This window comes from Camelus bactrianus, chromosome 2, assembly GCF_048773025.1.
Source record: "Camelus bactrianus isolate YW-2024 breed Bactrian camel chromosome 2, ASM4877302v1, whole genome shotgun sequence".
In the NCBI taxonomy this organism is placed as follows: Eukaryota; Metazoa; Chordata; class Mammalia; order Artiodactyla; family Camelidae; genus Camelus; species Camelus bactrianus.
The window spans coordinates 118,653,321-118,671,089 of NC_133540.1; the positions used below are offsets into that span (position 1 = coordinate 118,653,321).

General features: G+C 34.9%; 1 protein-coding gene across 2 annotated transcripts in view; it reads left to right on the top strand.

Annotated features, from left to right (window-relative positions):
* Window positions 1-16,345, top strand: part of SEPSECS (Sep (O-phosphoserine) tRNA:Sec (selenocysteine) tRNA synthase) — a 35,085-nt gene extending 18,740 nt beyond the window's left edge. For both annotated transcript variants that reach the window (XM_010963042.3, XM_045522681.2), the window contains exons 9-11: window positions 8,749-8,842; window positions 10,627-10,717; window positions 12,082-16,345. In XM_010963042.3, the coding sequence (XP_010961344.2) occupies window positions 8,749-8,842; window positions 10,627-10,717; window positions 12,082-12,385 (489 nt within the window). In that variant the 3' untranslated portion in view covers window positions 12,386-16,345. The remainder of the gene's footprint in view (window positions 1-8,748; window positions 8,843-10,626; window positions 10,718-12,081) is intronic.
* The last annotated feature ends 1,424 nt before the right edge of the window (window positions 16,346-17,769 follow it).

The window sequence follows — 17,769 nt, forward strand, 5'->3', positions numbered from 1 at the left end:
CTGCTGATAGGTTAAGTAGAGTGAGCACTGAGATTTGGGTAGAAAAGTTTCATGTAAAATTATTCTTAACATAGTCTTTCAATGCAGGGCTTGTGTTATCTACATAAATACTGTTTATGTTAGATACATGTATGTATAGATGAAGTTTAATTCCTAACACTGAGCACTTACTATGTGGCAGGCTCTCCTCTAAGCATATTGTCATGAATTCATTTAATCCTCAGCATTCCTGTTAGGTGTTAATCCTCATTTTCACAGGAAGTGTTGGGACAGAGAAGTAACATATATGAGGTAAATTGTGGGACATAGGCTTAAATCTAGCCATGTGGGCTGCTGAACCTCTATCTTAAGACCTCTAAATTGTACTTTTAAAAAAAAAATATATATATATACACAAATATTCTAACCTGGTAGCTATGTAGCTATCTTAAATAGCTATAAATCTGAAGACTTAGGTCTACCAATATCCAAAGGAGGCAAAAATAATGAATACATTTAGCTGCTTCGGCCAAAAAAAGTTATGTTTTAGAGAGGGTATACACTATTAGTTTTTGCAAAATCACTGTTGTTAGGGAACTCCCCTCCCTGATTCCGGGTGGACCTGGTGAGATTGTCAGTCACCATGTCCCTTCCTCCTCTTTCACGGGGCTGGGCGTATGATCTGGCTAGCCTGGTTCGCAGGTGGGTGTGTGTGGATAGAGTCCTTCCCATAGATTTGATAGATCCTTTAGAGATACTGTGTCTATTGCTTTAGAGATAGTAAACTGTAAGAGTATGATCTTACGACTCCCAGCTGCTTTATTTCTGGCCATGCCAAGAAAGCCTTCTTGAGACTAGAGAATGTAAGAGGGAAAATAGAACTGGAAGTCATTTGAGTCTCAGCCTTACCTGCTTGTAGACCTGGCTGTTAGATGAACCAGTAAATTATCTTTTCTGTTTTAAACTAGATTTCTAGCACTGGTACTTTTGATTCCTCTTACACCCTTTATAATGTTTCAGACATTCCTTTCATCTTTTCCAGTGCCACTGCCACCACTCCCTAACTCAAGCCCTTACCATATCACACCTGGATGGTTACAATAATTTACTAACTCTTCTTGTGATCCCCAGTCTTGATCTACTCTAATTGTGTTGTAGAGCAGTGCCAGATTATATTCTTAAGATGCAACTTTCTTCAAGTTCTTCCACTTTGTGTTCTGGTTGCCCATAAGACAAAGTCCAAACTCCTTAGTCTGCCATCATAATTCATCATGATCCTTTGTGGTTTGATCCCATATTACTTGAGCATTATTGGCCCCTGCTCATTCATTTATTCAGGTAAAGAAATGTTTATGTGTAGGCCATAAGGTTAAATTCACAAACAAGACTGACACCGTCTTTACCCTTAAGGAAATTATAGTCAAGGGAGATCGATGTATTAAATAAATAATTACAACTCAGATGAGAGTTATGAAAGGACAAGCAGAGTATATGAGAACATGTGTCACCTAACCCAGCAGGGGCACCTAGCCCACCCAGCTCTGGGAGGGGCAAGGAGGATCTCCCTGAGGAAGTGACATCTATTCTATAAAAGTGCAACTCATGAATTTAGTAACTGGCCCCCTTGGTGGAATCATAGGCTAGAATTGATGCTAGCCATCAAGTCTTAAAGGGTATTTTAAATTGAGTCTAAAACAGAAAGTACTGTGCAGTTATTAGAGAGTTTTGTTTTAGATCACGCCATAAAATTAGCTTTCCTTTAGGGTAAGTTCAGATTCAGTAGGTCTGGAGTGTGGCTTAGACAGCTACACATTTTAAAAAACTAACCTAATAAATCTGACGCATACCCAATTTTAAAACCCACTTTTTGCGGCACACAGGTCACTTGTATCTATAACAGAAACTTGATGAGGAAACATAATAATGTCATAGCATTTTAATACCAATACATAGGTAGATAAGATTTTATGGAGTTTGAGATGGACTGCACAAATATCCCAGATCGCAAAGCTTGAAAATATAACTTGTTAGTTTTCTGTTTATTTCTGATAAATTTAGTTGTCATAGTTATAATCCTATATTGTAGCTGCTTTGTACCTTTTGTTGATCACCCTGCAGATTTGGCTAAAATTTCTCTTTTAAACTAAATAACTAGAATATGTAATAGCTCAGACAATAAGACTTATGCGAAGTTTTAAGTTAGACATTTAAAAAGTATACTTTCTTATATAGATAGAAACTTTAAAAATTTTTATATGTTGTTATTATAGTATCAGATAAGCATGTTATGTAGTATTTCCTGCTTTTGTTCTTCTTGAATTGAAGCTATAAATAATAATAACTAATAATATTAAACATTTGCTATAATGAACTGATAAAAGTATTGAATGATTTTATGGTTAAACTTATTTAATTAGCAAATTAAACTGATTGTTTGAATGTGCACCCCTAAAAAAGTTACCATCAGGTGTCTGAAATGAAACTTGGTCCTTGATTTGGGGTAGACTGGTAGATTAGCATCCACCTTGGAGTTTGCCCATTGATACCTCTATTCTTATCATCCATTGCTTGATATGTAGTATACACTCATCAGATGTTTGTTAAATGGACTAATGCGGGGCATTTGGGAACACACAGGTCCACTGTTGTACAGTCTTTTCTTGTTTTACACAGAATAAGTATCTTTCTATAAAAGTAGTCAGAAAGCAAATAACATTCTGATACTGACTTCCTTAATGAATTAGATATTCTTAGAGAGACCTTCTCTATATAGATATAGTTGAAAACTTGTGAAAAGGAATGAGTTAAAATGATGATAACCTGTTGTATATAACAGATACTATACTTCTGGGAGTAGGGCTTCCTCCTTTGCAAATACTCTTCTAAAGTACTTTCCTTACCTAAGGATTTTGGAATTGTTGACTTTCGGGATGTTCTGTCATCTTTTTGGAACCTAAGAATTTATTTTATGCCATGGTTCTTCCGATATTTGACATTTAGGGTATGACTAAAATTTTCAGCTACTTTTAGGTGATTCCAAAGGCCCATGCGTGTATACACTTTGCTTAGCATGAGTGAAAATCCACCTGCTTTGAGGGTGACCTGCAGGAATATGTAGTTCAGCTGTTGAATGGCTCCAGTAGGCAGCCCAGCTCTCCTTTTCACTGGGATTTTGTTCTTTATTAATCATTGGGTAAATATTTTATGGGGGAAATTTTATGTTCTAGTGATATTTATGAATTGAATGGCTCCACCTTAGATGTCAAGAGGTAACTCGCTTTGTAACTTCCAGAGCATTGTTTATTCCCTTTATCCAGGTAGTGTAGAGTAGAATAAACAGAGACAGGACAAGAATAGGATTATAGCTGCTGGGTATTAGCCTGTGTAATGTTAATGTAATGCTAGCTAACGTTAGTCACTTTAACCTGAAAACTTTTTTAGGCTAAGGGAAGAGTATGTGGGTGGGAAACTAATATTTTTACGAATGTCTGCTGTATGCCAAGAACTCTGCTAGGTTCATTATATTCATTATTTCATGTACTACTCAGAGCAAGTTTATGAGGTAGGTATTATCCCCATTTATAAAATTGAGGCTAGAAGTTAAGTACTTACCCAGGGCCACATGTAAGTGCCACAACTTCATTGAATCCCTAGTCTGTGTGATGCTAAAGCCTCTGCTCTTTTCTGTCCCACCACTTGTCCCACTGCTTCCAGTCACTCAGCCAGGATTGAGGCAGTGTTTACCTACTCTGTGCTGGGCAATTGAGCCATAAAAATGATAATCTTGTGACCCCTCTTCTTATAGTGGAGGCATGTAAAACTCCAAAGCCTCTAATGTATTCATCAGTTTTATTTTAAATTCTTTGTGTAGAATCTATTTAGAACAGAAACTATCTAGTAGTAATCTTCAAAGTATAAAAATGCTCATTTGAGAACTCTTACCATTGTAAGAGAATAAAAGTTTGCTTTTTAGCAACTTCATTCAACAGGCAAGTCTTTTTGTTGAAAATGTGGATGTCCTCCATAAACCGTAATTGTACATATGTAGCATAAATATTGTTTTTTTATTAGATTTGTGGCAGAAGTAAGGGCCTCTTTTGTTTAAATGGACTTGCTTTTGAACTGTGAAAATTGAATCGTGATAGTTTATTGGTTCAGCTCTGGAGAAGCTGAGGCAAAGCTATTTTGCTCCAGCCAGAGCTATTTATATACCATCTCCGAGAGCTCCTTTTTATATTATTGGTGTTATTGCGTACTAAAAAAAGGAGTGTTAAAAGAAAACTTAGGATTTTTTTTTTATTCTGTGCCCTTATTCACTACAATGATATTTTTAGAGGTTATTTCATCTAGCTGTATCTCTTCCGAAAAGGCTTTATCTTTTTCATAGTAGAGGCAGACAAGAACTCAGCTTGAAGCCATTCCTTCTCAAGCCTTCTTTTTTGAAGGGTGAAAGGATCAAAGAGAGTGGAACTCTCTGTATGAATTGAACCTCTTTGCCCTTTGCCCCTTCCTGATCAACACATCTCCTTCATTGAGGACAGAAGTGACCATGCATTTTAACTGAAGAAGCCTTAAGAAAAGGGTTAAAATTTAAGAAACTGTTTGAGTTGCTCTAGGCAAAAAGAAAGATCAGTCTTAGATGGTCATCCTTTCTTCAGGTTTAGTTCCGGAGAAGACCATTATAATTCTGCTTAGCTTTCCTTTTAGCAGAGTGCTTTGCTAAACAGGACAGGAAGATAATCATTCACTGCTGCGAATATCTCCTGAATTGGACAAGTGCAGAAGAGGAATGACAGCAGAATGGCTGCTCCGAGGCTGGAATTTGTTAGCTGAACATCAGACGTATAACTTCAAACAATGTCCTTTAACAAAGCTAAATTTGGAAACAGTAGATTTGCAGCCCTAAAAGTAGAGTGGTTGAATCTCAATAACAGCGTCAGATTTCAGCCTTGGATGTGGAGCCTCAATAGAAGAGTTTGAAAGCAGCACTTTGCCTGTGATGCAAGGAACGTGCCTGGGCCCTCTGGGCTGGCCACAGTCATAGACAGCAACGTATCATGTTTAGCACTGTTATATCTTCAGATACGGACGTGTGTGTGTGTGGGTGCGTGCCTGCAGTCCGTTGTCTGGTCATTCTTACATGTCATCGTTGAAATACAAGACCACTTGTTATATTTCCTTTTTGATTCATTACCCACCTTATGAGACATATTGTAATAATATGTGAAGTTCTCTTTTATCTTGTCCTCTAACATGAAACTGTGTGTCAAAGGACATGATTACATGAGACCTTTTTCTTTAAAATTTAGTGAATTATGCACATCTTTGGGTTATGGGAAGGGATAAGCTAGATGTTCGGCTTCATGTCTGCAAGTCAATTTGCGAAAGGCTGTACGAAAGAAAGATAACACTTAATATAATTCAGCTTCTCTTCCATTACCATCTTGAACTATGGTGTAAAGTTTTGTATTTTTATTCTAGAAATATAGCTGACATTAGCATTCAGGTATCCAGTTCAGTTTATCTCCAGTGAAGAGTCTTTTAAAATTAAGTTAAATACAGCACAAAAGACATAGAAAATCAATAATATTTCATTTCTTTTTAGTAAGATCTTTCTATATACATTTGCTTGGGGTACTTATAAATTTCTCCCTTTACAGAAGTATTTTATAATAAATGTCAGTTATGGATTTAACTGTAGCAAAAAAATAGTGCAGGTTCTGAAGTACCTTTAATATATCAGATAAAAAACTGCTTAGCTAAGTAAGTGTAGGAAATAGTGATACAGTCTCTTAAATGATATTTATAAAATGTAGTGATACTAAATGTGAGAGCATTCAGGAACTTAATATGTGAAATACTGTAGGATTCAGTACATTGCACTGTAAGATATTTTAAGCTTATTTGCTTATTGGATTACCTATCATAACCCTTTTACAGAGTAGAGATACTAAAAATATTTGCAGATGGATGTGAACTAGACTCATATATATTCTTTTTGTTTAATTACTCATACTAATGATACGTGATTTCGTTATTTTAACATTAATGTTTACAGTCTAAGGATTTTTATCCTAATGTTAGTTAGCTACAATTGTAGGGGCATTAGCAAGTGATGGAACTGGTTAGAACTAATTTATTAAAGTATTAGAAATTGAACGTTGGGAAAATCTTTTTTAATAGCCATGTATGCATCAGTAAATTTAAAAGTACCCACTAGGGGTGTTACTAAGGAAACATTTCCTTTTTTTCTTTTTGGAAATAGCTAAGTACAAATTAAGGACAAATTAACTACTCATCGAGTTCCTCTCACTCTATAAGTGTGACTGCATTGGTGATTATTGTGGCAGCCATACTAGATAAAATAATATTTTAAATGGCTCTCACGATTGAAATAAGTTTTTTGTTGTTACTGTTAGGGTAAGAAACGTGGGAGTCTGTAAAAGGCACTTCCTGGCTATCAGATTTGTTTCTGCTTATGAACGGTTCATGAATTTGAGAATAAGAGAGAATTGGACAGACAGATGCAGATTAAGACTTTGGTATATAATATAATAAGGAAGAATCAGCAGTTAATATCTTAATTAAAATATCTGACTTTTTTTCTTTTTTAAACAACACAGAGCATTTAAATGACCTGGTTAACTTTATAGTAGATGAATATATATAAACAAAACCCAGCAATTCTATTCTTCATTTATAATGGTGTGGTACTAAAAGATTATGAATTGTTCCAGTTGCAGGAAGAACTTTTGATTTTTTAAATTTCATTTGCCTACCTTACTGTTTCATCTTCTGAGGTGTTAACATCAGAATATTAGTTTAAGAAGGGAGGGCCAGGAAATCTTCATATGTCTAAGAAAAGATGCTTCTGTAAATGGTGATAGCATTTGCCTCCTTAAATATTTCTATACTTTTTTTTAATGTTAAAAGAGAAAGACTTACTACATACAACAATACATTTGCTTATAGCTTCATTAGGTATGACAAATGTGGGTGTTAACTTTTTGAATAGAAAAAGAATCAGTATATTTTAGTAATCTAAGATTTCATAATTCTGGCACACTGAGAATTAACCTTAAAATATCCTAAAAATTTAAGAATGACTATTAGTTTAAAGGATTTTTGCGTCAGAGTGTAAAATATACTGTGTTGACAAGGATAAAGATGTTTGTGGTCTTAAGGAGACTCATTAATAATTCATAGGCCTGGTAGGAATTTTCCTCTTCTTTTAATCTTTACCTAACAAAAGATGGAGTTAGTCATCTACTCTGTGCTTCAGCCATGAAAAAGCTACTCTGGGTCCTAGTGTGAGATCAGACTATCCAATCCTTACCTTAGAGAAAACTGAAGCTGCTTATGTGGCCTTTGAAGTTGAAGAAGTATCATTTCCTCCTGTCTCCACTTGGGTACTCTGCTGGCCCTTGGCTGTTTGGTGCATCATTAGAGTTTATATGCTTTGACTGGCTGGAGGAGGTCAGTGCAGATGGGCTTGTTCAGCTGCAGACTTACTAGGGCAGATTTTCATTTCAGCACTTTTTAAAGTGCTTACTAGGAGAAGAAAATATGATTTTAGGCCAAGCAGTTGCCAACTTATTATTTGTAGCTTCATTAAACTCTCACATACATGTGCATGTGCACGTGAAATTTTATACTTGTAAAATAGATTTTTTTCTGTTTTATTATTAAATATACGCTACTTCTCAGAGTAAGATCATGAATACAATTTTTAGTTTTTAGTTGCTATATTCTTTTAATTGAGTTAAGGGAATTGTTAAAGTTTAAAATATTGAAAGGAAATTCATTTTTAAACTACCTCTTCCTGAGTCACATACTAAAAGCTTGGCACATTTTTCTTGGAATTGGGAAAGCAGTGATGAAGATGACAAAAAGTTCCTACTTTCAAGGAGTTTTTCCATTCTAGTAGGTAATCATAGGCAATATTTGTTTAAGCAAGTAAAAGAGATAGTTTCAGACTGTGTTAAGTATAGTGAAGGAACCAAAATAGGTATGGAGGGAGATCGGGAGTTGGCAGTAGGCAGTATCGGAGAGCTACTTTAATAGGGAGGTAATAAGGAAAGGTCTCCTTAGACTGTGACAGAAGGGACTACTCTGGGAGAAGTGCTTGCCAAGTCCAGGGGAAGTAGGCACAGAGATTCTGACACCTGAATGAGCGTGGCATGTTCAGGGGCTGGCAAAGAGGCTGATGTGGCTGGCATGTAGTAAGTGGAGGGAATGACATCTGCCGAATTGGGTATATTGGCTGGGTTAGTTCACGTGGGACCTTCTAGATGAAGAGTTTGGTTTTTAAACACCTACAGGAGAAAGTTGTTAGGAGGGACATGATCTGATTTATGTTTTTGAAAGACCACTCTGGCCTCTAACTAGAGAAAGATTTAGAGGGGTGGGAAAGTAGGCAGAGAAGTCGTTTAGGATCTGTTGCCGTGGTCCAGGGAAAAGGTTGATGACTGCTTAGACGAAAGTGGTAGCCCTGGAGGTTCTGAAAAGAGGATGGATTTGTGAGAGATACATGATAGCCCACAGCAGGAAATGTGCTGGTTCTTTACCTTTAAATCCTGTGGTTTCTAATAATTCTGGCAGCTTTAAATCTTACTATATTGTGGCAAAGGAAAGAATTGCTCCTAGCGCATGTGGATGAATTAATTTACAGCATAGACTGTACACCAATCAGATTTGTCTTATTAAATCTGGCAAGTTGCAATGAGTGTTTATTTGATTTTCTTTAAGTGTAACATTTTGTTGTTTCAGGAAATGTTTTCATATTTATCCAACCGGCTAAAGAAGCTGTCAGAGGCCTACAATGAAAGACTGTTGCATACACCTCACAATCCCATATCTTTAGGTAATTTTTTTCTTTAAAAAGAAAAATTAGTACTTCTGAGCCATCCCCAGTGGGAAGCTGGTATTTCTAGAAAGAGTATGAATTCTTTTTGTTACAATGATGTTAGAAAAATCATTACAGTACTAATTTGTAAATTTAAAAAATTTAGTTACCTTTTATAAATTCTCTCATGTACTTCTAAGATAAAACCTATGCACTGAAAGAATTCAAATCTGTATTAAGTGTTATAATGAATATGTGGAAAATAACACTTTAATTCCTACTTCTCACCAAAATAATTTGGTCACTAATAAGAACTCCTTATAAATATTGTAAAATGTTTACCAGTTAGTAAATCATCATAACATTAGATATAGAAGATATTCTTATAATTTTAATGCCATTATTCTTTATTTTCTTGAGTATATCTATGTTAGAGAAATCTATATTTAAGATAATTTCATTTTGTCACGTAGCACGAGACCTAAACAGAATAATATGAATGTTGACTTTTATACATTTAACTAACTTTTAAGCTTCATAATTACCCCTTTTAATTTGTGAATATATATAGTATATGCTTCATATTTCATGTATATCTGAGGAAAGTAAGGAATAATCATTTGTAACAGAAGCCTTTTTAAGGAATGGGCTTCCATGGAAAAATCATTTGGCCACTAATAGATAATAAAATCACCCCAGTGAGTCCTTTGTTGGTTTATAATCCCTGTAGATGTTACAGAAGGAGATATGGTGTGATTTAAAACCCAGTTCTACCATGTACTAGCCTGTAACTTCCTTCTTCCTGTCTATAGGTAGAAATGATGATTCCTCACATACAAAATTGTTAAAAAATGGTTAAGATTATATTTGTAAAATATCTAGTATGGCAAGTCACTCCTCAGGAAATGGTAGCTAATAGTGGTTGTATGAATAGAGTATAGCTTACCCATTAACCTCAGGTAAGTTCCATTTCCATATGCAGAAGATGATCTTGCAGAAGTTTATGTATGTGATGAAACATATCTCACATTCTCATTTCTTCTTCTTTTTTTGGGTGGGGACAGTGATTCAGTTTGTTTGTTTGTTTGTTTTTAGTGGAGGGACTGGGGATTGAACCCAGGACCTCCTGCATGCTAAGCATGCGCTCTACCACTGGAGCTATCCCCTCCCCCCACATTCTCATTTTAGAAGTGCCTTAAACATGGTTGAATTTGAATCAGCTACCATATTGATCATGTATTGCTCCATTTATTAAATTGGAAAATCCACTCTTTGGAGGAGTGGTATGGAAATTCTGAGTATGTTAGTTTATGTTAACATATATTTTGTATCTGATATACAAACAAATCCTTGCTATAATTTTTTAAGTGAATTAAAATGAAATGGTGCCACCTGACAGTAAATAAAAAGCCATGTCTCTGTGAAAGAAGCCAGTCACAAAAAGGTAAATACTGTATGATTCCACCTATATGAGGTACTTAGAGTGCTGAGAATCATAGACAGACAGTGTAATGGTGGTTGCCAGGAGGAGGGGAGAATGGGGAGTTATTGTTCAATTAGGTATAGAGTTTCAGTTTTACAAGATAAAAAGAGTTATGGGGATGGATGACAGTGATGGTTGTACAACAGCATTGAATGTACGTGATACCACCGAACTGTACTCTTAAAAACGGGTAAGATGGTCAGTTTTATGTTATATATCTTAACACAATAAAAAAAAAATGTCTCCATGGTTAAGTGTTCTTTGAGTGGTTTTTGTGCTGGTGAACCAAGGCTCATTGGAATATTTTTTTCTCTTTTAGCTGTGACACTTAAAACACTAGATGAACACTGTGACAAAGCTGTCACTCAGCTTGGCTCAATGCTTTTTACCAGACAGGTTTCTGGAGCAAGGTAAGTATGTTTAAAAGACGATTGGATTTATTTCCCTTTTCAAAATTAACTCTAATAAAGTACCTTTCCTTCACAATAGTCCCCTAAGTATATGCTGAACTACACCTGAGAATTCATCGTGGAGGAAAACAGTGATGAGGCAGAGAATCTGTAAGGCCATTATTATACACCCACCTGTGGCATGCGAAATAGTCACAGAAAGAAATGAATCTTGTGTGTTTTAATAGACGTACAGAAACCAAGCTCACTACTCGCTCTGTACAAATTTTTGTCTTTATTTTCCTTTGTTGAGTAATCTTCAGTGGTGTCACATTATGGTGTTAGAAATAAGTCATCTTCATTACTAAGTTTAAGTAAAAATGTTTTTAAGGGAAAGTCCATTTCTTAAACTGAAAACACTGCAATTCTTGTGTAAGTACTGCCTTTGAAAAATGTACTTTTTGCTCTTGTATGTATATAGCTTAAGATGAATTTCATTTTTCATTTTGTATTTGATGAGGTCAGGAAAAAAAATGACTTGAAAAGAAATATTTTGCTCTGAGTACTCTTCTTTACATGCTTCTATTAAAGAATTTCTCTCTGACTACCAGAGGTTAAAGATTTCACATCAAAGGACAAGTTTTTAAAAGAAAAAAGATCTTAGATTAATTCAGCCTGTAACTTGATGAGCTCTATCTATACACAAGCATGGTTTTCAGACCTCTAAAATGGTTTTCTTAGCCTTGCTTTTTAGTGTGCCGCTATTTGTCTTTATGTTTAGGTTGATCTTAGTCGACTTCTTAAAAAAAAAGTATTGTTAGAAATCTGCTTATATCAAATATGCCAATGAAATCAAGCTTTAAAAATGTATGTGTCATTGCTGAATATTACTGATTGCTGACCATCACCCCACTGTAAGCAGTTACGTAATTTCTTCTGGATTCTTGCTTCAAAAACTCTCCATAACATCAGATGGGGGTGATTTTAGTTTGTTGATTACTTGAGGCAATACACGGCAATTAATCCAAGTGATTTGACTTACAAATTTAAATATTCCATTAAAATGGTGAAGTCAGATTCCATATTTTTCTTTTTACCTTTTTGAAGATGTGAAGGTATTTACAATTTCCTAGAGCTTGTGGCTCTGTAATAGAAGATAAGTAAATGGTAAGAGCAGGCAGTACTTGTCCTATGTGAAATAGCAGTATATTGTATAATTTTATTTTAAGGCTGACAGTCTGTTTTCATAGGCTGTGATATATAGCTGTTCTTAAACTTCTTAATAAGTAGATGTAAGGCTTAGTAACACAACTTTCTTTTGTTTATGGGTGATATTCTCTTAACATCACCAGACATATTAAATTGGTAAATCTTTTCCCTTTCAGGGTTGTGCCTCTTGGGTCTGTGCAAACTGTGAGTGGCTACACTTTCAAAGGCTTTATGTCACATACAAATAATTACCCTTGCGCTTACCTCAATGCTGCATCAGCCATCGGAATGAAGACACAGGATGTGGATTTGTTCATAAAGAGACTTGACAAGTGTTTAAAGACAGTAAGAAAAGAACAAAATAAAGAGAGTGATATATCTGGGGTTGACAATTATGACAAAACTGAAGATGTGGATATTGAAGAAATGGCTTTAAAACTAGATAATGTACTTCTTGACACATACCAGTATTCTTCTTGATGACAAATGAAGGATTTCTTTTTGGATAAATTTTGAGAAATGATGAGGCTGCAGTATAAGCTAGTAGCTTAAAGACAAGACTGGAGATTTTTGAATTGGGAATTTCATGGAGAATAATTGGTCAAGGGATAGAGTTTGGTCTGAGCTAGCCATTGACAGTTGTTACATTTTTTTGTTCTTAGATTTCTTCAATCATTATCATTCTTAGCAGGTTATGATATACAATTAGCATTTTTCTAATTGTTAAATATTTGCCAATTAAGCAGTATGATTTAGATAATTCTTACTAATGTAATTACAATAAAATTACATATTACCCCTGATTCTTTTTGAGATATGTAGGCTGCTTCCTTCTAACCATTCACTGTCAGTGACAAATTACTTATGTTTCTGACCACACAGAATTCAGAAAGATCTCTAATGCTACTAGTTACTAGATGTTTGTTGATGAATGTCAGTCACAGTATGCCTGTAAAATGGACATTTTCCAGGAAAGCAGACTCAAGGCGTGAGCTTTAGTTTCACTTAATAGCAATGGTCCTCAATTGGGGATGATTTGCTTATATGTAGGCAACGTCTGGAGATCTTTTTGATGGTGTCAACTAGTGGAACGCTACTGATGTCTAGTGCGTGAAGGCCAGGGGTACTGTTCAACATCCTATAATGGACAAGAGAGCTTCCCGAAACAAAGATTTATCCAGCCCCAAATATTAGTAGTGCTGAGGTTGAGAAACACTGCTCTAAAGTAAATGAACTCGTCAAATAAGGAGTTTTCTATAGCAACTTCAATTATTCAATAGTAATTCAAGGAAGATAGCTCTATAAATGTTATCAAACTACATAATGTATAGACCCTTACATGATAACCAAGGTTACCAGTTCTAAACGTGTAATTATAAATTATTCATATAGCACATGTGCATTTTTCCCTTTGGGAAAGTGAAAACTTTAGTCTGCTGTTTTTGCCTTAAGCAGCCTTTGCATATTGGTTGGTTGGTTCAGGTGTTGTGCCCAGCCATCATCAAGAGTGTTAACTTGGGGATTTGGAACATGTTTTTGCTGGGGAAGTGAAAATGATGGAGTAAAATGAACAGGTGTATTCCCCTTGCATTGCCCTTATACTTACTTTTTGTGTCTGGAATTACAGACTTATTGGCTGTAACAGTTACTTTTGTTGTTAATTTTAAGAAATAGACTGATGTCTCATAGCCTAAGGAATTCGTGAAGCTTCTGAATGCACCAAAATGTCAAAGCTGTATTTCTCAAGACCTCTCTGCTCTCATTCCTACGAGATGCTCATGGATATGAAGGGTTCCATGGGCAAATAATATGGGGACTTTGCAAAGCTGCCTTTTGGCATATTAAAGGCTCTAAGAATTTCTTCTAATCCAGTTTAAGTGTATCCTTATCCAAAGATGGAACCTGATTTTTAAATTAAATCCTTATTGATACCTCATTGAACATACTTTTGAAAACATTACAGTAGAGAATGCTGCCTTGACTTCTGGATTGTCTTTTTCTCTATTGACTTGACATTGTAAACTGTGATACCGTGAGCTCAGACAGATACTGTAGCTCCCATGGGTAAGTTAGAATATTTTAGAAACTGGCTTGACAATCCTGGAAGTTGGCTGTGTTAAGATAAAGTACTTAATTATAAATATTGTAAAGGCTACTTTTAAATGATTGCATCTTTGGGGTTCAGCTATTTGAAGTATCTGAGTTTTTTAAATAGCTATGATAACTTCTTTCCAAGACGCTTAATTGTGGATTAAAAGGCTGTATAATTTTTTTGTGTGAATTTGGGACTGACTTGTAGAACCAATAAAGCTGAAGGGTTACTTTAGAACCTCTAGAGTCTGTGAAAGGGGGTGAAGTGATGTTGCAGACATAAATGCTGGCAGTGCAGCTTACCATGAACATATGCCAGAATTGTTTTACAGAAAAGTGATCTATATTATGTGATCATCATTTAGCTTAAGAAAGGCCAGAACTGGGAGACTAGCAAATGTTTTCTCATCTGCACTGTATCAGCAGTTCTTGGGCTTCAGCTGCTGAATAGATAATAATTCTAATTGAAGATAAATTACATGAACCCACATGTGAATGATATGTTATAGCATTTCACTCCTGGTACTTAAAATTAGCTGCAGTTTTTTTAAAAATTATTAGCCATTTATTTCAGAGGTTTTCGAATTTCAGCTCTATTCTTGATGGTTTAAATTTGACCTTGAGGTCGTAGAGGTCACAAAAATTTTTGAAGGGATGTTGCAGGTTCTGCATATTTAGAACCTTTCCTTTGCACCCACCCCAGTGTCCTTTGACTTGCTGTCTCTCATTTCCACAAATAAGTATCAAAAAGTATGTACATACAGTTATTTTAACTTGCTAGTGATGATTGGTAAGCCTCATAATTGACCGTAGTTATCCTCTCCCTGTGGTGGAGGGGCAATGGATGATATCTTGTACAATCAGTGACTAAGATGACCTCTTCTATCTTTGTGATCCGATTGCCCTTTATAAGACTATAAGGTAGAATTTTGGAGTTTGATTTTTAAAGTCACTGGGCTGTTGTAGTTTGCCCAGAAAAGAAAATTGAGTAACACGAAATGTTCTTTAGGTCACTACACCCAACGTGTTACTTATACACACAGCAAGGTAAGGTATTTTAAATCTAGTTCTCAGATTGGCTCTTATGATCTCTGCTGATGGATTCCCCCTCTATCAGGGAATGATCTGTGATACTAGCCTTAGGAACTCTGTGTTCAACTATAAATCTTTTTATTTAGCTTTTTGTGTTAGTTGACTAAAGTTATAGAATATGAATTATTGAATACAGTTATATTCAGCCAATAGGCACTTGATACACAGAATGGTACCTTTAAATATAAATTATATTTTTCCTAATATTTTGCCCTAGCACGTACCTGTATTGTGGTTCTGTTTCTTTAACCACCATAATAAGAACTATCACTGAGGCCCAAGCTACATGATGTGCTTTTATCATTAGACTATATGGCTAGGGTAGGTGTTAGTAAAATTAAACTTAAGCAAAGATAATTTTTTAAACCAGTGATATTACTGTAATATTGAATTAGTAGCTCATCATGAGTTAAGTTCTTGTGTTCTCTCATAGAGCAAAAAGCCAACAATTGACAACAACGACAAACCCTGCTGAGTCCCATTGGTAATACACTCAGGGAAGACATTTTGAATACATACACACTTGGTGCATATGAGAGTTGGGCTTTCTTTTGCCACTAAGTTCTGCTAATTTCTGTGAAGCCCTTAAACGGCTTTGTTATGTTTTGCATTTATGAGTTGACCTTATTCTGTAACGAAGTTTGTGTACACAGAAGTTTGATCATTTCAGAAGTTTGATACTCTGAATATTTGATAAAAACAACGGAATATGCTGTTAACAGTAAAAAAAAAAAAAAAAGAAAATTCCTGTAAACAGTTCTTTCCTTGTCTGTCACTGTATGGATTATTTGTCTCTTGTGGCCACTCTTGATATACAGATATAAGACTTACCCACTGCATCCTTTTGTGCCTCCCTTTTTACATTCATACTCTTTTTGGCCGTTAAGGTATGTACTACATGTAAGATGATGAGTTCAAGGCTAATGAATATATCTTTATAATTTTCCACCTAATATACTACAGTTCAATCTAAGGCATTAGGCAAATATAGAAATGTTTATATGGTCTTATTTGTATCAAATGGTGTCAACTTGAACTTTTAGAGAATGTGAAGAAAGGCTATGATTAAATGTGTAATTGTTGGAGCTTTTAGCTATTAGAATTGAAGCTGATATCAGCCTGCTAACCTATATGTTTGCCAAGAGAAAAAGATGTTTTCAAAAATACTTTTTTGGTTTAGACTATGTAAAAATAAAAATGAATTGCATAATTTATTACATGAAATAAATTTTTAATAAATCATTGACAATGCATGTATTATTTTACCTAATCATTGCTGCAGATAAAATCTGAAAGTGCAGATAAAATCTGAAAATACAGATAACTAATAATAAATTACTTGCCTATTTTTTGATACAGTCATCAGTATCACCTTGGCCAAAAATCAGCAAAAGTCCTATTTTATAATGAGAATCATGAGTCATGGGGGTGGAGGCTAGAGTATTTGAAAAAAAAAAACAAAAATAAAGGAGGAGATAACATTCCAACAGTCATTTCACAAAGAATCTGTTGACTATGGAGAGCTGGAGGCTTAGAAGTATTTAATGTTTTCTAAAAGAAACACCTAAAAATAAAATAGTATCACTTCCTTCTTCAGCAGATTTCATTTTTAAATTGTACTGTTTGAATTTTGCAGTTAGTTCTCATTTGATTTGGAATTAGGTCTCTGCACTAGTACTTATTAACCATGTGAGTTCACTTATTTAACCTCTCTGAATCTCAGTCTTACCATATGTGAAATGGGTACAATCTTAGAGGATAGAAGGTTAAATGAGATAACGTGTAAAGTGATTAGCTCAGTGCTGAAAACATAGTGCTTGCTGTTAATAACTGGTATGATGTTATGCAGAAAGCTAATATGTACTAATTTGTACTAGATTTAAATTAAATTTTAAATTTAAAATATATTTATTAGTTTCTTAGTAGTATGTTTCATTTATTATTAGTTTATTTATGTATTAGTAGAATGTAAAGAGACAATATTAAAAGCAATAAGGGAAAAACAACACATAACATACAAAGGAACTCCTGTAAGGCTATTATTAGCTGATTTTTCAGCAGAAACTGCAGACCAGAAGGGAATGGTACTATATATTTAAAATGATGAACAGGAAAAATCTACAACCAAGAATACTCTACTCAGCAAGGCTCTTGTTCAGATTTGGTGGAGAAATCCAAAGCTTTATAGGCAAGCAAAAGCTAAAAGAGTTCAGCACCACCAAACCAGCTTTACAACAAATGCTAAAGGAAATTCTCTAGGTGGAAAAGAAGAGGCCACAATTAGAAATGGGAAAATTACTAAGAGGAGAATGCATTTGAAATTAGGAGATCAACAACTTAAAACAATCATATATATTTATATAGACTGCTATACAAAAACCTCATGATAACCACAAACTGAAAATCTGTAATAGATACACACAAAAAAGAAAAAGGAATTCAAACATAACATTAAAGATAGTCATCAAATCACAAGAGAAGAGACAAAAGAAGAAAAGGGGGAAAAGACCTACCAAAACAAATACACTTAAAGGATCATACACCGTGATCAAGTGGGGTTCATCCCAGGGATGCAAGGATTTTTCGATATCCACAGATCAATCAATGTGACACACCACATTAACTACTGAAGAATAAAAACCATATGATCATCTCAACAGATGCAGAAAAAGCTTTTGATA